Source organism: Brachionichthys hirsutus, unplaced genomic scaffold (genome assembly GCF_040956055.1).
Source record: "Brachionichthys hirsutus isolate HB-005 unplaced genomic scaffold, CSIRO-AGI_Bhir_v1 contig_301, whole genome shotgun sequence".
Taxonomy (NCBI): Eukaryota; Metazoa; Chordata; class Actinopteri; order Lophiiformes; family Brachionichthyidae; genus Brachionichthys; species Brachionichthys hirsutus.
Genome location: NW_027180376.1, coordinates 197,032 through 221,265, shown reverse-complemented (window position 1 = coordinate 221,265; position 24,234 = coordinate 197,032). Strand labels below are relative to the sequence as shown.

The 24,234-nt window shown below is 41.0% G+C and overlaps 1 protein-coding gene across 1 annotated transcript in view; it reads right to left on the bottom strand.

The window, feature by feature from the left end:
• The window catches only part of LOC137914271 (nephrocystin-4-like), a 102,711-nt gene that overhangs the window by 14,966 nt on the left and 63,511 nt on the right, over nucleotides 1–24,234 (bottom strand). The window contains exons 12-20 of the mRNA XM_068757876.1: nucleotides 23,907–24,044; nucleotides 21,471–21,625; nucleotides 18,759–18,950; nucleotides 17,079–17,266; nucleotides 12,811–12,971; nucleotides 11,840–12,023; nucleotides 5,250–5,378; nucleotides 4,089–4,267; nucleotides 2,963–3,183 (exon numbers count right to left, since the gene is read on the bottom strand). Coding sequence (XP_068613977.1) covers nucleotides 2,963–3,183; nucleotides 4,089–4,267; nucleotides 5,250–5,378; nucleotides 11,840–12,023; nucleotides 12,811–12,971; nucleotides 17,079–17,266; nucleotides 18,759–18,950; nucleotides 21,471–21,625; nucleotides 23,907–24,044 — 1,547 coding nt within the window. The remainder of the gene's footprint in view (nucleotides 1–2,962; nucleotides 3,184–4,088; nucleotides 4,268–5,249; nucleotides 5,379–11,839; nucleotides 12,024–12,810; nucleotides 12,972–17,078; nucleotides 17,267–18,758; nucleotides 18,951–21,470; nucleotides 21,626–23,906; nucleotides 24,045–24,234) is intronic.

Here is a 24,234-nt window from a genome sequence, read left to right as displayed (position 1 = left end):
GCAACGAGAGGACGGATACAGGAATGGATGTCTCTCTATTAAAGCTGGGGGGGGGGGGCTCTGTGACCAGGCTAATGCTATAATGATTCATCTGTGGCGCACTCCAGCCTTTGTTGATCAGTGTGATACATGTTAATCCAAAATTCAGGCATGAGCAGAATCCTTAACAAAAGATTCCGTTTGGAAAGATTAACAATGACGCTAATCGAAGGAAACAAACAGGACACGGATACCAAGAACTTGTGATTCAGGGTGATCAGTCATAGTGGCTGCTATGTGAGGATTCTAGCGGTATTTAGCATATTACTGGCATTAAGTTGCATCTGTGTCAAGGACAGCTGAGTGTGCTGCTGGGAGGTAGAATCCTCTTTCTTCATTGACCAACAATATGTGTAAGAACGGCAGCATAAATTGCAGGAACCAAACCTAACCTAACTTCCTTATCTATGCAGATTCACTGCTGCAAAAGATGCAACAAAAACAACAGCAAATTAGGCAACCACCACATACACACAGACTGTTCTAATAAAAGCTATTTCAAACCTGAACCTGATGTAAATGCAGACTCCACAGCCTCAACAAACACACACCTCATATTGACAATTTAATGCTAGTGCTTCAGATGTTTAATGGTGACAGTGAGGCACGTAAAACCGCCTGACAATAAATACAATAGGTCGGAAAAGAGAGCCAGTTCCAAATGAGACATTTCTCAGTTCCTTTGCCTTCGCTTCACGTTGCTAAACAGTGACATCACGGCCATTCATCCATAAGACTAGAAATTATTAAAAGCAAATCACAATGATGATGAAAATATAGTCCACAACATTTCACAAAGAAAGCAGACACATTTTGGCTGGTGGGCTGGCTTTCAAATTAAAATTTGACCTCAACCTATCAGGGCTATAATTTGAGCACAACTCAGACAGGCTCAGTGCATTTATTAGAAATCCTTAAGCCAATTGACAAAGAACCACAAAGATAAGCAGACGCCATAAGTGTTAAACTCTCCCACCTTGGACTCTCCACCTCCATCTGCACCTGGATTAAGGACTTCCTGTCTGAACACATACAAAGGGTCTGACTCGGCTCCCACCTCTCCCCCACCGTCACACTCAACACCGGCCCCCCACAGGGATGTGCACTCCGCTCCTGTACTCTTTGTACACCTACGACTGCACGCCAACCCATCCCTCCAATGCCATCATCAAGTTCGCTGATGACACCACCGTGGTCGGGCTCATCTCGGGCGGAGACGAGTCGGCGTACAGAGATGAGGTTGGTAAACTGGTGGCGTGGTGCTCGGTGAATAACCTTTCATTGAACGCCACAAAAACTAAAGAACTCATCATGGACTTCCCGAAGCGCAGCCCAGACCCGGCTCCGCTGACCATCATGGTGGGCTGCGTGGAGAGGGTCCACTCATTTAAATTCCTGGGCGTCCACATCACCGACGACCTCTCATGGTCTGCTAACACCACGGCGGTGGTGAAGAAGGCCCAGCAGCGCTTCCACTTCCTGAGGGTGCTCAGGAGGAACCACCTGGAGGAGAAGCTGCTGGTGGCCTTCTACAGAGCCACCGTGGAGAGCATCCTGGCGTACTGCATCACGGTTTGGTACGCCGCGTGCACAGCAGCGGAGAGGAAAACCCTGCAGAGAGTGATCAACACAGCCCAGAAGATCACCGGCTGCTCTCTGCCCCCCCCCCGGATTGTATCGCCAGCTCTCGCTACCTTAGCAGAGCTACAAACATCGTCAGAGACTCCTCCCACCCTGGACACACCTTGTTCAACCTGTTGCCCTCCGGACGGCGCTACAGGTTGCACAAGAGTAGGACCAACAGACTCAGGGACATCAGCGCTCTGAACACCGATCAGGATTAAACATGACACCTACTCACTATGTGCAATAACCAACGTGCAATAACAAATGTATACTATTAACATATGCAAAATACTGGTCAATCTCTCTGCATGCACTGTTCACTTTAAACTTGAAATTATCCTGCAAGTACTTGAATGTTCCGTTATCATTTGTATTTTATGTTGTTTTTAGACACCAGACGGAGCAGCACTCCTAATCTCATTGTGTAGCTACTATGCCATGACAATAAAGGCTTTCTATTCTATTCTATTCTAAGTCTTATTTAATTACCATACATAATTAATGCTCACATCATTAGCAAACTTCAGGATCGGCCTTCCTTTCATGAATCTTTTCCACTTTCAACCCTTTAGAAAATGTGTTTTTACAGTATTTGTTGTTTTTGTTTCCACTGAACTGCAAGAGCCATACAGATTATAAAATGCTTCATAACAACAAAAGACTTAGGATATATAAATAAACTGATGTACTCTGACATAATTTATGTAAATCCATAAAAAAAAAAAAAAGATAAGATCGAAGCAAAAGACAATCCCACGGTGGTGAGATCTCTCTTTCCACAGTTCAGTGTATTTTAATTATAAACTAAAACAAGATGTAAATTAATATGTCTCTAATGTTTCAGGTTGTTAGAGGGTCATCTACAATTTGAATCCGGATATTATACTGTCGAAGAGTTGCTCTCTGGTGAGATTTCATCAGTGAGATTTCACAAAATTAAAATCTCAACACAGATGAGGAAGACAAAGTGGGAAAAGCTCATCTGAGCTACACACAAAAAAAAGAGTCGTTATGGGTTGGCTGGTAGAGAGTCAATTCAGCACAGCATGACTGATGAAAGGATGTAGTTAGTAATTATCTGGTCTTCGTTAACCATGTAAACCTCAAGACACCAAGAACAGAAGCATTGTTCAAGGAATAAGTAAAACTTGTGATGATGCAATGTTGCTCCCTAAATTAGTGTGTAGACGGGTTCTATGTAAAATCACAGATGAAGCCGGCACAGGAACCCAAGCCCCCCAGCCGCTTCGGTTAGACTGGGGACACGCCCAATGTCCCACCTCAGTGTTTGTCTTACCTGAGCTCAGGGTCCTCGCTGTGAATGGTGACTGTCTGTGGAACATTGAAAGGATTTCTGAGGACAAACTCCATGTACTCAGCAGAGCCCAGACCGGCATAGATCAGGTGCTCAGTGGTTATGGCCTGGCGCAGCATGTTGCTGATGCCCTGGGCCTTGTTGTCGTCTTCCATGGAATTAATATGATGTTCTTCGGCTAAACGGGCTTCCTTAATCCGACCCTAACGGCAGAGAAAAATGGATACAACGTCGTCAGAGGTTCCTCTGTTGTGATGTTGGGATTTTCTCTTAGGACAATCTCACAGTTTAAAAAAAATAACAAGAAAAGGAATTTAATTCTCATAAAATTTGTTTTGTCACATTTACTTTCTTACAGAGTAAAAAATAAACTGTAAGGTAAAAAGGATTCTCTATAGTTGGCGCACTTCTACACAATAAATGAGAAATCTCAACTTGAGTTAAAATCAGGGTTGTTAAACTGCATAAATACAAAAAGACCAATTTTTAAAACTGGTGAAGGGCCATCAAATTGTACAAACAATTAACCAAATTGGATTGATGCTCTCAGTCTTGGCAGATACTCCACATTGAATTCCAAAGCTACGCTTCAAATCCTCTTTCCTTGCAAACGGGATAACACTTATTTTGCACATTGTTTTGGCTGTTATGAGGGCGTGAAATAACTAAAGCGCAGGTCTTACCAGAGGAAATGTAATGTGTAAAATGTCTCAGGCACACTCAAAACACAGCCAAGATCAAATTGAGCATGTTCATCCATCCTTGAAAGTACAAGATGTGCCCTTGGGTACAGGGAACAATTAACACCTTCCTCTAAAGCCACTTAAACGCGATGGCTTAAACACGGGCAGTCTGTTTCAGAGGAACTCCATGCCTCTTCCTAGGACATGGTAGACTTGTTTCGGAGCCAAAGCGAACCTCTCTGTTGCCCATTTCTGATTTAAGTGAAAAGGAAATTTAGCTCTTGTGCTAAATCCGGCATATTTATATTGAAGTTGTTTGCTGACACATTGATTAATATACGCTTTCCTAATTCAAACAAACAAACACAGGGACAGCCTCTGTTATTCTTGTCTACACACTGGCAAAGTACGAGGTTTGACCTCACCGTGACCTTGGCTGCTTCAGCTTCCTCCTTGCCTTCCTGCTGATGTATGGCAGCCATGCAGGCGAGCTTGTGGCGTCTACCGTCAGAGTCGTTCAGGCTTTGCTCCTGGTGCGCGACGACGGTGTCTGCTCTGATCCCACTATCTGTTTTCTGCCTGTATGCTCGTGCAGTATTACTAGCTGCAAGGGAGAAACAGACCATAATCATCAATCTATTTACTGAACAGGACAGAATAGAATCTAATCTCCTTGAAGGTTTGACCATATTATATGTTGAAAAAAACAAAATGTTAAAAGCAGAGGGTTGAGAAAGGTATCGGTATTGTTGCAGCACCAGAAACAGACAGAGTAAGAAATCGAAACCAGCATTGTTTTTAAGTATCTGTTCTGTAACACAAACACTTGAACTGGCAATAGGCTAACAGAATATCTTTGACATAACAGTGCACAATCATATTTTGCATATGTATAGTATATAACACAAGCATGAGGAAACCAATTTATCCCCAGAAGCATGACCCTGGTAACTTTGATGGTGCGGGTATCATTAAGATAGTTGCAGTATGTTTTATTCCTTTCCAATCCATTTTGCGTTCATCAGATTGGGTGTACTGTATTGGCAATGTATTCATTGCTTTAGCTTAGTATGGCCTTGTTTCATCCTACAATTGGTTTGCTTATACTTTTCCTTTCATTTAGTGGTTTGCAGACCGTTAGCATATCATTTATGTTTGATTTGCATTGTGTGTATTATCAACAACAGCTCCTAATAAATAATTCCACAGCAAGTCTTAGTAATGTTAAGTAAAAATAAATTAGGAATAAACACTGACTGATGACAGCATCACTAATTGTGTGTGTGTGTGTTTCTCTGCTTGGATTGTTCATACACACAGAACCAATACAAAAAGGATTGTGGCCACTTGTGATGATTTGGAAAGCTCAATTATGCTGAAAATTGAGCAGCTCAGTGGTGCAGTCAGTAGAACCAAATGGGAAGGAGATCTGGTTGAGTTTCAGCAGTACGATCACTGCTGAAAAAAAAGGCATGGATACCTCCATGGAATGAAATAGATGCATGTGTATATGTTGACATATGCTGATGGGTGCGAGGAGTATAACGTCAGACAGGGTTCAGTGAAATCTAAATTAGAGGGCTTGCCATTGAGTTGGAGGACTTTTCTGCAGGACAGACTTCCACCTCTAAATGCAACCGTGCGTGGAGTGATGATGTGTGGATTAGACAGCGTCATGTCTTTTGTCCTCCTCCCGCTGGGATCTACTGGGCAACCTGTAGAAGAAAAATGCAGGTGTTAGTTTGACATCTAGTGTTTATTAATATAGACTATACCCCGACTGAACCTGTTTTAAATTCCTTCATCAACTCAAACTCAAGCTGTGGTTATGAAAGGAGCTTTTGATTATCATCGGGTTTAGGGACCAAAGGATTTAATCTCTGCTTTTTGCGGACAGTATTGTCCCGTTGGCCTCATCGAGCCTGGACCTTCAGCGTGTACTGGGACAGTTTGCAACCAAGTGTGAAGCAAGTGGGATAATGAGCATCAGCACCTCCAAATCTGAGGTCATAGTTCTTGATAGGAAAAAGGTGGTCTATTCAATTCAATTAAATTCAATTCAATTCAGTTGTATTGATATAGCGCCAGATCATAACAGAAAGTCATCGCAAGGCACTTTACAGGATGTCTGTTGAGAGGAAAGTCTGGAAATCCCTGCTCAGACTGCTGCCTCCGTGACCCGGCGGTAGAGGATGGATGGATGGATGGATGGACGGACGGACTCGGGAACTCTGTGGCCATCATCACGTAAGTTTTGTCATTGTTTGGATGGATAAGCAAACATCTTTCACCAGACTGCATTCAGTTTGTATCTCACTAGTCTGCCTTCTGTTCAATGGAAACATGATCATGTTACTCCTCTTATTACAGGCAAATGATTAAGTAGATACTCCAGGGTGCACTCATAATAATACATTGAGTAGTGGCGGATATAAGCTCTTCTCCTAACAAATCTTGAACAGAGCAGCAGCTGTGGAAAAGGTTGCCTTGAACTTTTGAAAAGTGTTTTACACACAAAAAAAAAGCCTGTTAATGGAGGTGTGACAGATAATTGCTAATTTCGAGAACACCAGCATGCAGGCATGGACCTTCTTTGCCTTTTCAAATGCCACAGGTCGAAACACTTGTTTTGTGAAATGTACAGGTATGCTGAGGCCAGCCCTTGGAATGCGTTGGATATCATTTACAACAGTTGACTGAGGAAGTAATTAAAACTAAAGTTTATGGCTCCTTAAATTACACTGCCCTTTGACAAAAGGCTCCCATTACTCCCATTAGTTTCTAGGCTGTGAAACATCACAACATACACGACCAAAGTGTTAATTGCAGATGTTTTACCATTTCCTAAGAGGTTCTGGGAAACATCATCCGGGATGCTTTCATTTGAAATATGGTGAGTGCAGCAATTAAGTGGCTTTACCCCCCCAGAAATGACACCTCAGTGAGCTTGCAGGAGTTTCAGAAGGGGAGGCAAAAGGACCCTCCACATCTTTTAGAGGCAAAGTCCCTTCATCAACACACTGATAATGGGCGGCAGCTAAATGAGTAATGGGGAGCTGATGCTGCCATGCAAACAGTCACAGACAGTGCAGTTCTGCAGATTAATGGGTGGGGTGTCTGCCATCCCGATGCATTCCCCTCATCATCCATCACCCTTCCCCAGCCGCCGCGACAGCTGAAAGTATTTGTCTGAGTTATATATCCCAAATATAACTGTGAAAACATTACTTCTCCCGCCACATAAACATCTCCAATCAATAACGGAGCCACAGAGATCTCGTTCCCACCACCTCGTTATGGGCATTTCAGCCTGCTCTCTTTTGTGCCAAGAACTGCTTTGATGATGGATAGAATTAGAAAATAAGCCTGCAAGAACAAGATAAGATGAACATCGTGCTGCCAACCCATAAAAAAAAGACACGGGGACAAAACTCCAATGTGGTATTTAATCATTCAATCATTTAAATGAATCAGCAATCACCACAATCATCATTAGACTCATTAGATGATACCTAATTAAGAGCTAATTCAGGCGACATGGATGTCTTATTCTTAGTTATAGTATCCATTCACAACTGCTGAGTCACACTCTGATCGCTGTCGGATGGAGAGAGCTGGTGATTCTCATCATTGAAATGAAAGCTAAAATGTGCATTTGTGTTGCAGAGAAGGCTCAAAACAGTGTTGCTTGTTTGGACAAGACTAATTGCAAACACAGTTCCACGGGGCTGAACTTCATCGAATTTATTGACTGTCTCCTTCTGTTGTGTGACAATAGCACTACTCGGCAGCATGCCACCTGCCCGCCCTCTTTGCTCTGCTGGCAATTCTTGAGGTTGAGGTCACAACAAACGACTGATTTATTTGCCTGAAGAACAAGGATGCAAGCCACAAAGGGATTTCAAAGTAAGTCTACTTTATTTGCTTTCTTGTGGCTCCGTATTCCAGGCCGCTGACCTTTCAAAATAAACAGATTTCCTCTGACCTCCGAGGCTAAAAACCTAGGATGATAAAAGTAAGCTTTATTGTGCCAGCTGCAAAGGCTTTTATTGAATGACATATCCCTCTGGGACGTTGCTCGGCTAAAATAACTGTTGGGTATATTTCTCTGATATTTTGTTCTGGAAGTGGCAGCTTCAGCCAGAATTCTCTCTGGTCTATCCTGCTGCAGCAATCTGTCTCTCCAGGGCTTATCTGGCTGCTGCAGATGAGAAGTATACTGTGAGGTCTGCAGAAGGTTCTAATCTGTCTTCTCTTCCGTGTTGAAGCAGATATATGCTTTCTGTCTGTGCGTCTATGAAATTGTGTGCAAGGAAAAGGAGTCAGTGAGAGAAAATGAAGGAAGAAATTATACGGTCACAACTCAGTAAGCGAAACCTATTTTTTATTCCATATTTTAAGTTGTCAGTCACATCTGGGCTTTTTTTTTTTACTGGTGGGAAATATTAACAATATTATTTATAGATTTGATGTCATTCATTCATCTTCTTGAGGACGAGTCGACCGTAATCGTCTCATCTTGAGCTGCTCATCTGAAGTCACGGGTTAGAGGTTCTGCTGGAGCTTATGGTGCTACAGGTGAGAGGCGGGATACACCCTGGGTAAGACGCCAGCTTATGGTAGCGATTTGAGATAAAATGTTGTAATTATTTTGGACAATGTTTGCAAATTTGACATCACTGTTCGTAAAATAGCTTTGACCATTACACACCAATATAAAAATGATAGACGCCTCAAATCAACACGAGCTTAGGTTCAGACACCAATTACTATTATTGTTCTGATTTGTACCGCTGCCTGATTCTATGCTGTATGACATGGGACAGATTTTCTTTTTGGAAAAACAATTACTTCAAAATGTCTATTATTACTCTAAGATTATTCATTTAAATTGTTAGTCTTTTTTTTTGATTTAATGTAAAATTCATCATGTTTTTACATTTTTTACAACTTACAATGCAAATGTGACAAGTAGTAGTAACAAATTAAACAGAAAAGTGTAACTTGTTATTTCTTGTCAATCGTTTCCTAATCAACCACAATATGGAAACGCATCACTAAGCCAGTTATGAATGGAAGTCCCACAAATATTTTGCTCCCTCCAGGGACCATGAATTGACAAGTTGGTTAGTGCATGTCAATATACACACAATAAACACGGCCATCCCCAAATTTCAATGTTAGTAGGAAAATGATAAAGCAGATTCCCAAATAAATAAATCTGTGGGAGATGCAACACTGATTTTTTTTAGGTCGAGTAAGATTACAGAATCACAATGAAGGCACAATTGTTTTTAGTTCACTATATATCTTTGGAAAAGCTCTGGGCTTTCCTTCATAATGGCCTGTGGGACTATAAAAACCATTCAATGGTTGCTATTTTCTGGGACAAAATTTCCCACACATACTCAAGTTTCTGCTTTGACTCAAGTGCCAAGTAATAATTTCAACAGCTTCCAAATGTTAAGACTCTTGAATAGTTTTGAACTGTTTTATGGTCAAACTTTTCTCTTTAATGTCTCTCTTCCCCTGCCTCTAACTTAATTTTCCACTGAGAGTTCATGTGGATTTAGCAGATGAAATCAATAAAGCATTGCAGCATTCTTCTGGATACACCAGTCAATCACTTTCATGGGATGAGCATGCAGGCGGTCGTCACGGCTTGTACACTTCTCATCTGCTCCTACAGTTCACAGAATGGGACCAATGATTTCATTCCTCAAGATCCCACCCTGCAAAAGTTGTTCACAGCCAACTATTATTTTAATTAAGTCACTTTCTTTCATCCTTTACTATGACAATAATACTGGTACATAACTGAGAAAACATATCATAATGTAATGTGAGGAATATCTGTCTGTAAGTCATCTAATACAACTTACAATATTTGGTGTTGATGAAACTTTTGGTCTTTCACTTTCAGTGCGGTTTCAGAAAGGAGAACCTCCTACTTAGATATCCTTTCCCATTAAAAGGTCCATGGTAAAAAGCTAAAGTGTAGCAGAGTGTGACAAGAAGTCACACTCTCCTACACTTTAGCTTTATCCCGCTGAGACATCAGACCCTTTTTCTGCAACCTTCCTCCACCACTAAAGCTTAAATCCAGGAGCTTTATCCGCAGCGTCAACAAAGAAATACAGTCTATTTTTCAGTTTGACCAGCATGCATTTTGGAGTCCATCAAACAGGGATTTAGGAGGACTACAGGAATCATATAGAAGCAATGTGAACCTTCTATTGAACTTGAAAATCACAAAGATATGTCTTCCTCGAAGGTCTGCTACCCTGTGTCAATGCAACCTGTTAACACCCGTCTATACGATCAAGTGTTTACATGGGTGCACGTGTTGTTAGCCTGTGACATGTGTGTGTGTGTGTGCATGTGTGTTTCCCCTCAAATCTCAGACCCATTTATGCAGCAAAGCCCTTCGTGGGTAACTTCTGATCCTCCCCCAGATAGCATTTAGGATTGACCTGCACATCCTTCACCACCCACCAAATAAGAGCGCAAATTCATTACAGCTTGATGGCAATTGGAAAGGAAAGACATAAAGACGATATAGGGGAGGTGATAAAAGACTGAAAACAGACTTTGGGGGGGGGGGTAAAAAGCAAATGGATTATTAGGCGAAAACAGGAAGACAGTGATGAAGTCAATGACAGAACTATGACAGGCAGCAACAAATGGAAGCAGGGCCGAAGGAAAGTGTTTGCGAGTCCTCCCACCACAAATTGATTGTGACTGTCGGCTGGGGGTGACTGATAGATATCTGGGCTCAGATTGGAATTTACATACTAGACAGAACCTCCTCCTTCCATCCTCCAGCACACCCAATAATAACCCACTAAGCTCTCAGCCTGCTTTGACTAATAAACCCTGACACTTTTAGTACAAACACTAGCAAGCCAGCGAGTTTCCGAGGTCTGATAATTATACACACTTAATGGCAAGAAGTATTGTTTCAACAGTTGACAAAAGGTGTCAACTCGCATTACACTGTAAGGGCACGCCTAGATTGGATGAGCACATTAAAAAAAGGAAGGATAGTTGCCAGAAAAACTGCAACTATCATATCAAGATAGTTCATGCAAGTATTTGCTTTGCAAGCTTGTATGCCTTGATAAAATGAGAACTTTCAACAGCAACAACTCTGCGGGGGTTCACTGTCATTTCCCAACTCGACACATCAATAAAAGTGAGCACAGAACATTGCATCATAATCTGAGCTCCCAAATGGAATATGACCTGAATATGAAACTCTTTTGAAAATATTTCAGCAGTAGATCAGGGTGAAAATGAAACCGGAGTTTTGATAGAAAGGAACATTCAGGCTCTTCTGGTGCTATCTTTTGTCACATTTATGTACATCGATGCAACTGCGCATCCATTAGACACATCACTACAACCACATTAACCAGCGAGACTTGTAGAACCAGAACTATTAAGGAATACTTATTTTTCTAATTTTTAGTGTCTATTATATTCCATGAAGTCACCAGACTTCAGCCTTCTCAAAAGAACTGTTTTCTTGTTCAGCCTTATTCAGCTGGGCCAATGTTACATGATTATTCCCCCAAAGCGTGCAGAGGATCTCTGTTACTGCAAAGCTTCCAGTAGTTGGCTGGAGAAAGACAAGACAATGAAGGCATTGTTTATGAACGGCGGACCCATGTCGTCTGTAGACAGCAGGCAAAGAATTGTCCGAGCATCATGTTGTGTGCAAACAGGGCAGAAAAGAAGTCATTGACCATTGGTCAGTCTGTCCATTCCTGATGTTTAACATGAAAGTGTCACTGTTGGAGATTACCATACAGGTATTTCTGACATGGGGGGGGGGGGGGGGGCGACAAGACCATTTAGTCGTCAAACTTGATGTGAGGAGGCACGTTCCAGACATCAAATTAAATTAAATGAATATAAGAAATAGGCTGTTTAACCCATAATTATTTTCTTTCTTCTGTTTAAGGTAGTATAACCTTTAAAGCAATGCCATTGATATGATTTCTCTGTAAGAAGACCACCTGTCCAATTTGACCTCTTTTCTTCAGACACTTGAGTGGTTTTCTTAAACATAATTGACTGTATTAATTTAGTCTGTCTGTAGTTATTTTATGTCAGGCTGGTATTTGGCAAGCAAAATCCAGCAATTCAAGAAATACCAAAGAATGCATCGTACCTATGCTGCCGGTGCGTACGTGTAATCGGCCCCTGACAACGGTGTGGTCCATCGTAGGCCTGAAGGCTGAAGATTGACCCACATCTGTGCTCATTGGCAGAGCGTCCTCTCCCACAAAGTTGGTCGTCAGAACCTCCACCTCATGGAAGGACTGCACTGCGAGTTTACCCTGACGCAGCATATACTGGGAATGGAACGAAACAGAGTGTAAGGATAAGAAATCTATCACGCATTTAATCACAACACATGTTTAAACACACATGCACAGCTGAAGAAATGGGGTGGAATGACTTAATGAAAACACATTACCAAGAAAATAAAAGCACAAGCTGCTATTTGGACTTCTAAACAAAATCGGTCAACCAAACAACTTTGGCCAGCTGTAAAATACTTACTTAATTCTCTCATTAAATGCTTTACACATTTCAATTAGCAAAACAAAGCAGTAACACTTAAGGTTTGGCAAATATACTCTGTCCAATCAATAGACGATGGAGGCAAAGTCTGTAATTATACATCCTTTAATCAGCAATTTTGCTTTTGTAAGATGTTGAAATAGAAAACTTACTCAATTAAAACAAATATGCAAACAGACACATACTGCCTTGGAAACTAAACTCACTCTGCTTTACACCATTTATAGAGTGAAGTGTTTTTGTATTTACCATTTCATTACCACCAGTACTTTCCCTTTGCACTCTTTGCAACACCTGGCTCACTCTACCAAATGTGTTCAAACAATTTACAACACTGTATGAATCCATGACATGCTGCAGAAAACTGCTCTGCAAGGAAGGTGCATCAAGAGTTTGACAATCCATGTGTAAATATTTATTTTTGTCTCATTCAAGACTTAACTCTTCATGTGTTGAACACCAGGTGAGTGAGATATGCAAAACTTATGCAGAAATAAGGCAGCACATTTCACAAGTGACAATTTTCACCTTGATTTAAATAAATCGGTCTTTCACCTTGAGCTCAATGGCAGTGGAACCAATGAGATGCAACGAGTCACTGTCCCAGATGTCAATGTGCATGGCGTGGAGGGCCAAGTAGTGCAGGAACCGGGACTTTTCTCCAGGTTTCAGGAAGGCCTCATCCACTCTGAACTGCACCTGTAAGCCCGGAGAGTCTGAGGAGAGAGGAGACTTCATGTACACAGGCCTGTCTTAAATGCACAAGACGGGGCTCCTGGGCAGCGTCCTGTTAGCATAATGCAAAACAACTCCCCAACAATGTCTGTGTTTATGGCTGCATTAGTGGCAAGCGTTAGAAAGTTCACAGCGAGTCTACATTTTAGCGACGTCAATAATACAATTCTTATACAATTCTTATCTGTCTGCATTTTTTTTTTATCCAGGCAGTCCCCACTTAGTATTGTTGTGAGTGGAGCAAAACAAGAAAAATGAAGTCACTATAAGAAAACTGTTAATTGCATTTTAGACTTTAGTACTTATTAAAGACCACAGTCAGCAGATTGTTACAACTCTTGTTGGGTGTCATTAGCTGAAAAAAGAAAATGCAGTGAAACTGAGTACAGCAGCACATAAAAAGAGGAAGAGTTTCGAATAAAGTCGAAATACGACAAGACGGTGACAGGAATATCCCCGGAAACACCCCCCCCTTTTTTTTTTTGACCACCTACGTTGTACATATTATGTGTCTTTTTAATTTATTGTTCATTTTGCATCTGTGGAGTAATTCATTTTTGTTTTATTGTTATTTTTGCATCAATTGAGTAATTTAATATTAGTTTTATTGGTATTGTTAAATGTCGATGATTTGTGTACTAAGGACTTTCAACGGAAACAAGACCGCAAGGGCTTTTTTGAAATGCTCCTCTTAGACAGGATTTGTACTGTAATACATACTACTGTTTGACTGTACCTGTACTCTAACATTCTATCTAATACATATATTCATTCATTCATTCAAGAAATGGCAGCAGCAACATGCAAAAGTGTGCAAGGCCATCAGAAAACAGTGGTGCTTTTTCCCTATTATGATTCTAGACAACAGTGCAAGCACTCACCAAAATAGCCACCAGTAAGATAGACGAGAGTGCACAGCTTCAGCAGCCACAGCCGCATGAAAACACTTCACTATGCTGTATAGAATAAATGAACTGTTCTCAATGATCAAATCAGTCCTGAGTAATGAGCTTGAAGTTGGTGCTATTGTTATGTCATAATAATCATAACTAAAAAAGCACTCAGAGAGAGCAGACCTTCGACGAGTAGCTCATTCCTCTCATAATTAGATTTACACCATCCACATGGTGTATCGTCACCAAAAGGGTCTAAATTGTTCTTCGTTTTCCTGTACAGAATCATAGTTAGTCATTGACTTACAACCTATGCAACTCGCGACTGTTCGACTTTTCGCCCACACTCATCTGTTTTTTTTTTGTCTGTTTACGAGGTGTTCTTATGACATACAGGAAAGCAAGCGAGCAAATCGAGTATGCGGTCTCACCCACGATGTCTACAGAGAGGAAATTGTCTCTTTCTACTCCGATATTTTCCGTATCATGAAAGGCATAATATACTTAAGCCTTAAGGTAATTAAACATGGGCCGACTTATGACCGAGTCGGTATACGACAAAACTTCAAACTGTCCCATAATAATCCAGGATCTCTTCTGGATCACCAAAATTTGAGAGTCATTCTACCGTGCTCATTAAAGTTAGCTCCATCCTGTCTCTTCCTAAAGCAATCGTTCTTATTTACTTGGAGTTTGAGCCTCTTCTGATACCATAGTGTCTACATGTGTTAAAGGTGTGAGTGTGGGCCCAAATGACCCGCAGAATTATCTTCAGCAACCTCCTTTCGAAGCCCCCACAATCCTGGTTCCCATACATGGATGTGAGAAGTAGCTGGCTGGACAGAAATGAAGTAATGAGGACCTGTGGCGACAGCCCTGCTGTGTTAAAGAGACCAAGCCAGCCTCACCGCCTCGCTCCACACACAAATTGACAGAAATCTCTACCGTTTGATCAAATGGCACACACACTCGCATTCTAGCATTATGTGTGTGTGTGTGTGTGTGTGCAAGTGACTCTTTCTGATCTGGTGGGCACATACAGGTGACTTTGGCTGCTCTTGTAGGAGTCACAGAAGCAAACATACTGTGGTAATGTTCTAATTTAAACCTCTGAAACACCAATGAGGCCACCAGGAGAACCTGAGCCGGTGCAGTGAATGCTAAAACTGTAACTAATCTGACTGGACAGCAACTAATGAAAGCAAGTTGAGGTGAGGAAAAGTGAAGCTTTCGCAGACTGCTGAGTAAATTCCAGCAGTCTTTCTAATCAGATATCATCCTGATTCAGAGATCATCAGTTACATCCAAAGCAAACAACAGCAGACTTTAACCAAAAAACCATTGCAGACTTGATAGATAGTATTCACAAAAAAGTCCATATATCTGTGCTGCTCTTCCTTTAACCTAACCTACATAAACCTCTCAACCTTCCACCAACTCTCTCCACTTTGACCATTAATTATCCCAGCATGCTCTGGGATTGTGTGCCGTGGATGGTCGGCGGGGAGAACAGGAGGGAGAGAATATGTTGTGTGTGTGTGAGTTCACATGAAGTAAAGAGCTGACAGATCTGGCCCAAGGGTTGTACCAGGTCGTGTGCATGTGTGCAAACTAGGTCTGTGGATGAGGAAGAGAACCCCCCCGCCCCCCAACCTGGATAGTCTGCCTGCTTTGTACACAGCAGACTAGGCAGGCTGAAAATCCTGCAGGGGATCAGAGACTCTCAACAACACAGGAATTCCTGCAAATTGGACAGTTCAAGGAATATCTTAGAAATAAAGCAGAAAATGTGGTATCCAAGGCAACAGATGCCACTAAAAGGAAAACAAAAAACTAAATGTGTGCTCCTGTATTTAGACCAGAATCTTTGTCATAGATTGCAGAATGACTTGAAAACTGCTTCAGTTCAAATGTTCCTAGAAATGTAAATCTAAGCAAACTGAATAAATCACGAGATGCACACTGTCAGGGCCCCAAAAAAAGCATGTGTGAAATGTATTTGTCTGTCTACTGGTTTTTGAGAAGACAATGTTAATGTCACAAACAGAATTTACTCTGCAAAGTTAATCAACTCATTATGTAATTTCATGACAAAACATAAAAACATACAAGTTTTTATGACAGTACTTTATTTTGGTTACCAAAAACTCATTGAGTCAGATGTTGACCAGTTTAATTACCAAGAACAGTTGTGAACAAACAAACTGCTCAATGATTGATTAACCCTAAAAAAAATAAAAAATAGAAATTCAGCAATTGTAAGGTGGAAATGCTCCTGGCCTTAGAAAAAGGTCTGTCTAAATATGAGAGCTTTGTGGAAGTGCACTTTGAATGTTATTGACGCATTGAGACACAGAGACCGACAGAGAAATAATGATGGAGTTAGACTAGATAGTGTGTCTGGGGGAATGGAGAATACAGGTAGGCGTTGCAACAAAGTGAGAAATTGTTTGTGTATTCAATATCACGCTCTGTCAGAAGCTGTAACATCGCTTCCATTTCATTAGTTGCTACGTGAATAGACTTGACATCAATCAGCGCCCGTTCGGATGATTGAAAGAGATGTGCTCCAGCATCAAAGAACATTGTGCAGCATCATGGAACTCGCTTGTAGTTTGCAGACACCGACTGTATGAGTTTAACCTGGACAGCATAAAAAAACACGACAGATTAGCTGGTGCAAATGTAACACCAGCACTCAGTGGCAGGGACCTTTAATATTAATGACACGGACAACTAGTCAAGTACAAAAGACTAGTCCTTAAACTTGATGTGTTTGTGTTGCATTTACATAGCAGCCATTTCCAGAGATTAGTGATGGTTGGATTACAATGGTTCAATAGGTGCACAGCTTTTTGTTTTGATTCACTGATATAGAATCATTTATTCAGGATTGTATTGGTAATGCATAAATAAATGGGCAATAGTTGTCACAGAATATAGAGTGTGCTTTCTGATCTGTTCCTGTTTTTTTAGCATGGACTTGAATGCACCAAACTGTATTAATTTGTCAGCATAACCATAACCAACTGATATTGTCGTCCAAATCAGCTCAAGCATCTATATCATTCCATTCCATGCTAATACTTCTGATTTAATCTAACCACAGATGTTATCATCAAGTTAGTAAAAGTGCTGCAGGCTCATTATTTTAGGAAGCAACACAGCTTCATTTTTGCATTGGTGGAATCTTACCAGCATTGGCGATGCCATCTTGGTTGATAGAGGCCAGGATGCAGGGAAATTGATCACCAGGTTTCTGCTTAGCCTTATCACAGGTCAGTAGTTTTAGCTGCTGTGATGTGACTTGTGGAAAGCGATAAAATTGGAAGGTGAAGTAGATGTTGTCGGGCCAGTCAGGACCCGCACTCGGCATTGGTATTCTGTCAGAGGAATAGAAAGATAAATAGTCAAAGAGCAATGATCACTCGGCGTTATCATTTATGTAATGTAAAACAACAATGCTGAAGGTAAAATAATGCACAACTGATTAATAACGACCCCTGATATTAATTTAATAATAACTGCATTGATCTTATTACATTCATGTGAGAGAATATTTAGGTGCATAAATCAAAATTAACGGTCGCAAGCATTAAAAACAATGTGGACGGTTAAACACATCTCAGCCAATGAAATAGCTCAGATTATCCAGGAAAGAAAACACAAATCAAATCTGCATGTGTTGCATGTCCAAGCAGGAAACAATAAAGCCAATATTAAAACCAGTCTTATTAGTGTTGAATGAAGGAAACACTCTAAAACACACTGGATATGTTATCTAACCATCTTAATATGTGCGATATTTTATCATGGTCATCACTTCTTGATCTGGGAACCCAGGTGTCAGATTGAAAATTGTACAAAGAAGAATGTTTTATTTTCTTAAAACCCCCATAAAATTTTGGACTGCATTCAGATTAATTTGTTCTGCTTTTTTGAACATTGAAAGATAAAACTTTTCGGTCGTCAAATAACGACATCTGTCTGCATGACAGATATGAATGGGTGTGTACCAAGGGCAAGAAAAGATGCACAAAGCTTTACTATCTCAGCAAAAAAACTGTAACTTTAATCAAGCTGGATGAGCCTTCGTGGACGTGTCTGCTTTACTTAGTAGCCCTCCTGTTGGAACAGAGAGCAGATCTATCTGTCCATGCACAGCACTGAGAGCGGCAGCACACACATGTCTCTTAGAGGGGAGAAATGACTGTTGTGGTGGCAGCATGGTGGAGAATCTATGATGAACAAGACAGATGTGACTTAAATCTATCAAACTGCACAAAGACTAGTGTGTTTTGTACCCATCCCTCATCAGTCTCCTTCCACTGTCAGCCCCTGACAGAAGGGACACTGCCTCCAGGGTTTTTATGATGAGCTGATGACAGAGGCCCTCTCTCGTCCGTGCTGACAGGATATGTGTCTGCATTTTTATCGTTTTTTTTGGAGCATGTCTCCATGCTATGAATGGTTTTGTACTTGGCATAAGAATTGAGTATGAATGAAAGGACTTTATGCTTGTGTGGCTTAAATGCATTAAATTTTTGTCTGGAACTCAACAACAAACACAAAAAAGATCAATCTCAAGTTAAGCAGGGAATTGTGCTTGGCTTTGAACCAAAATACTTAAATGCTATTTTATTTACTGAGTATATAGTTAAATGGCTGACGGCTCAGTGTGCAGTCAGATGGAAACAGTACTGTTGAAAAATTGTCTGTAATGAAAACAGTTGTGGCATTTATGGGAGCGCAGATCTTTGTGTATTCATGAACCCTTTAGATCTAATCTATCGTGATCTTCATGAGGTCAGTAAATACATTGCGCAGTACATGAGGCGCTATTATCAGTCGATGACTGATCAAACCAGGCCTCACCTGGTAAATGCCAGAAACTGGAATATCAGCAGATTGCCCTGTAGCAGGTCAGTCTCTTCACGACGGAGGTCGAAGGGCAGGGCCTCTGTGGGATCCAGGACGTCCGCTACCTGTCCACTACAGTCGGTGATGTCAGGGAAACCAGCAGAATAGAGGTAGGCCAGTGTGCTCCTGGAGCTGACTGAGTAGGAACTAGAGGAAAAGGTTTAAGGAATCAGAGGCAGGAACGATTATTCACATCAAGCATCAAATGACGTTACTGGCGCTTTATGACTGGTAGGATGGAATGTGTTCGCTCCCTGGTTCACCAGCTGCTGGCATTCTGGTAGTAGGTGACGGAGATTGTATTTTGGATCTGAGTGGAAATATTGCTGCTTTATCATTTCAGACCGGCTCAGTTTATCTTGGATCAGTTCCATTATGACTCGAGATGTATAATCTTTAGGAAGATTTGAGTTACTTCATCCTCTTGAGTATTAATTGAAATTCGATACCGGGTTGGACCTCACAAAGATTTAGTGAAATGAGGATCAAACAGCACGAGGATGACGCCGATATCCGCCCGGCCGTGGCAGAGACAGAACAGGCGCAAGAGCTCCCTTAAGATTTCCAAGCATAATTGACAGTTATCTCTAATCATGGCAGCCACCTGTTATCCACCAACTACGGTTAAACCCATAACTTACATCTTTAAAACGGACACCAAAGGCTCTGGGAATGATAAACACGGTGCACAGATGGTTACATAAAGCGCAAGCACACTAAAATGAACAATAATGTTTTTGTTTTTTTTACCGTAACAATAACACTGCCTGCGTCCGGTCAGGAAACAGTTGAGCCTACAGGAAGCCTCGATCAAACTAATTAAGGCAGTCACAGTGAAGAAGGCAGTCTCTTGGGTTTTCCCTTGGAGGCTCCATCAATTTCATGCGTTTCCCTCTCTTCTCCATCGCTCAAATTTACATCTTAATTTAGCCTGAGTGGATTAATATTCAGGCCGTCATTTCTATTTCAAAAGGGGCTCAATCAGATATGCACAGCTACTTCAATTAAACTACTTTAGACTTCATTGTTCGTCTCATGGAAGTGGGTCATTCCACACGGAAAACAGTCAAAAAGATGTTTTGGCTCCGAGTGAAGAGACAGAGATGTTTCAGCCCACTGAACTGAACAGCATCAGTGTCTGGATCCCAACACTGGGATTGGTAAACTGTCACGATGCCAGCTGCTCATCTTTCCTTCACTAAAGCAATGCTGTGTTTCTGAGTTACTTTTCCCATTATTTGCAGGGTGTAATCTCTCTTTCAGTGCCCCAACGCAACAGAGCAGACTGCGTTACTGCCATTTGTGATATCCTCTTCAAGCCCTTTAATTAGCTAAGTAAACTGTGAGCACAACTTACTGCTTCTCTGAGTCTAAATCGACGTCAAAACATTTTCCTTACAACTGGATTTAATATTGAATTTTCACACTAAGAAACAAACAACACCGAGACAATTATCCAAAGTGGGATGTCAATGTTTCTTTAAATTGGCTCTGCTGAGTTCTCCTTCGCAGCACGGCCGTACTGTACTATCCAGCGTGGCCATGCGGCCAATTAGTGAGCCGGTCAATATGCACTTGAGTTCAGACCAAAATAATGGTCAAGATAAAAGATTAGCACGTTAAAATAAGGTTTTAACATGAACATATGCTATTGCTACCCATCCTTGCTGCTGAGCCAAGTTACAAACTGTAGTGAGGTACTGGTCACAGAAAATATAACCAAAAAAAGGAAAGCTTAATATGTTTTCATCGAGAGGTTAGGCGACCAAATCAAACTGTTTTAACTTGTCTGGAATAAACTAAAACACAATTTCTACACTGAAGTGGTGACTGTAATTCAGTTTCACACATCATGATAGCATTTTCTACTGTTTCACAGCTATTTTGTATTTATTTATTGTAATTCAACTTGCATAGCAAAAACTAATAAAATATCTGAGTAGTTATTTCACTGACTTCTCGCAAAGGATTAGTGATAACTGTTGTCCTTCACGCAGCGGAAGAGCCTCGGTTCATGTGTTTAAGGAGCAGTTTGTGAAAATGATTAATCTTTACCTGAGAAATGTTGATTCAGAGGTTTAGAGAGAAATATGAAAAAGGAAATAATGTCCAGCATGTTTTATGACAGTTATCCTGTTATATTCTCAGAAAAGCCAAAGAGAAGAAATGTTTTAGACTATAACTAGAAAAGCACTGAGAGCGCAGACATCCGCCAAGCAGCCCATTTCCATTGTAATTGAAGTTACACCATCCACAAAAGGTTCTCAATTGTTCTTGTTGTCTTTATACACCAACCAAGTAAAAGTAAATCAGAGTGTATGTGTATTTTTAACTGATTTTTAAATCCGTAAATGGAGTTTCCAATTTTAAAATGTACTATTTTTTCCTGACCTCATTCTGGATCAGATACAGAAGACATTTCGCCTAATAGTGCATATCGGACCCTTTTATGACTGATTTTTGGTGAGTGAATTGAATGCATATTTTACAAGATTTTCTTTTTAAAGCCTCCATTATAAGTAAATTGGAAAATCTGGATCGCAACACTATCATCTGGATGAAATTCTGTGATAGAAAAGAGGACCCCACCCTGCGTGACTGTGCCCAATTCCATAAACATCGGTCAATAATCAACCGAGATATTGAGGAACAAAGTTTGGGGTTCACCTTGACACACTTGTCCCCAGGTTGATGAGAGGGGCATGAACAGGGGTGAAAGGTGGTTCTTGAAGTTGGTCTCCATCCTGAGCTGAAGGTGACACATCTCTTTCCTCCTGAAGGTCCTCTTCCAAGTGGGCTATACTGCTGACGCCCGGGCAGGCCTGGGAAAAAAGCGGAGTGGCATAATGTCGATTTGTCAACATACAAGTCATTAAAAACTTTATCCTTCACCATGCAAACCTTAATTTAGTGTATGAGGCGGCATAAAAAGCAGCAGGAAGTGACTTGAGTGGATTATTCTTTGAAGCTGACTGTCAAAGGATGCTCGGTCATGTATGAACAAAATATCATCTTGGAAATGATGCTTTATTATTGTTGCAATGTGTTGAAAATTAGGATGCATTGTGACTTTGAGAAATGACTCCCTCACGCTGACTTGTCAATCACAAAATCATCATTCATTGTCCGTTGTTTTGAATTTAGTGATTTCCTCCAAGTAATAACTCTTTTTTGTTTTATTGTTACTGCTTCACTACTTTGGATTTTATCTGGATTTGTGTCCCTAGATATCTGCAGACCTCTATGATCAACCGGCTTGTGAAAATTGTGTATAAATAAACCTGGCACAAGGAAAATACATCACCAATAAATAGTGGTGAAGTCTGCCAATGCAATTTCTCAAGACAATGAAGGGCAGAATACGTGGGAAAGGTTGTAAAAAGATGAATCAGCTCAGAAAATGAACCCTGAGGAACAAATAACAAACAGTACTCTATGCTGGCCTCTAACTCTGGATTCATTACACGTTTTAAACACTCAAGTGGCCGACTTTATTGTGAGGATTGTGTTTGTTTCTTGTTCTCCTGCCTCACACATGTTTCTACTTTGCTCTGATGCTGCAGCTGGTGGATTGGTGGGACCGGCCTCCACACACCTGATGCTCATCCTGTCATCACCAGTGGCTTTTTTAGCTCCTGCCCTCCCTGGCAGATTATTGTTCTGGAGTGAGTCATGCTACTATCCTGTTTTCCTGTTTCTATCTATGCTTTGTGTCGGTTCCGCCAGCTACAGGTTCTCTTGTCTTGTCTCCTCGTTCCGGTAGTGTTTATTGGGTTATACTTTAGCTCTGGTGCCTACCCACCGGTTAGGTCGCTTTCACGCGAGAGCTTAATATGACAATTACGCGAAACACAGAAAGACAATCAAAATGACTGTCAGAATAAATCAGGCAAAAGGAAATAAATATGAAATATGAAATAAAACATTTCCGAAAAGGAGTGAGAAGAAGTAAAACTCCCACCCCTCTTATACTGTAATTGATCAAATGTACACGAGTATACACAGTATACAAACATGCAACCACACATCATATACACAATATTGATGTATTGGACCTAAACACCAGGAATATGTCATGATGTGTGTTTTACAACAAGACATTTCATTAAAGGATAGGCATACTGATTTATATTAGCAAAATAAATGATTCAGGGTTAATCCAAGGATTACAAGTATTATTTTTCCTCCATGCAATATTATATTGCTCTGCAGTGTGCTGATTCCAAAATATATTAATTTCAACGGTAAACATGGTCTAAATTAGGAAAGAAGAGATAGCTTTTAAAGGCAAAACTGTATCTTCTGATTCCAAGCAGCGAGCACCTACAGTGGTTTGGATAACAGGTCACCCACACAGTTACCTAAAAGGGGTATCGGGAAATGCTTCCGACTTTAAAGTCAATGCACTATAGATTGTGGATTAATTATGCTCTCCTGTGACAGCGCTTAGGTCAGACATATGAAACTGTGAGCAAGTCAAATTATTTCTCAGCTATTCTGTGCATTACCATCTGTATGCTGCGTCACTTCACTGGGACCGATGCATTTTCAATAAGATAGACCTGTGACGCAAACAGGCCATGACAAATATTTCAAGATGGGATATAACAAAGAAGCAGCTAAATATGAAAAAACAGATAAATCATTATTCAGACTGTTTCAAATAAGGCATACTAATTAGATTTTCCAACAGGGAAAAATGGGTTATTGCTACGCAGGATGCAGAATTACAAAAATTGAAGAAGACTTTGCAGGAAGATTTTGAAATTCCTGTAAAAGAATGACATCTCTTTTGATTATAAAGATGAAAAGGAGCCATGCTGGCACCTCAAGCAACTCCGGTTGCTCCACAGCAAAGAGAGTGCAAGGCTGTGTTCATTTAAGTGTGTGTGTGTGCCTCTGTGGGTGTAATACTAGGAGCAGAATGCTGTGAATGTGTGTCCTGGAATTTTATTGTCTGACATTCTGCACATCCTTTGGAATTTATCAACACTCACCATGTCGTGCCATTTTGTGTCTTCTTAGACACTCTATTGCTTACTGTATCTGAGTATGAGGGTGTGTGTGTGAGAGAGAGAGAGCATACGGGGGTGGAAATCTTACGACATGTGACAGCTGGTGGGCTGATGCCAAAGTGGAGGCATGGCGCACAGAAGGAAACGGCTGTTTCCACGGCAACGCAGAGCTGGAGTGGCTGATGGTTGGGTAGCGTGAAGTAGTTGCTAGCTGAGACAGTGAGAGCTGCAAAGAAACGATCCACTTTCATTATATTGATTGCACAGTACAGGGCCCAGCAATCTATCAAATAACAACAAACCATGACACCGCTTTAACACTTACAGGGACTTCTCAGCCCATCCACTGCCCTTCAATACTGTCATCTACATGCAGGTCACTCTCAATACTGTTTCTCTACTCCCGTATTTCTTTT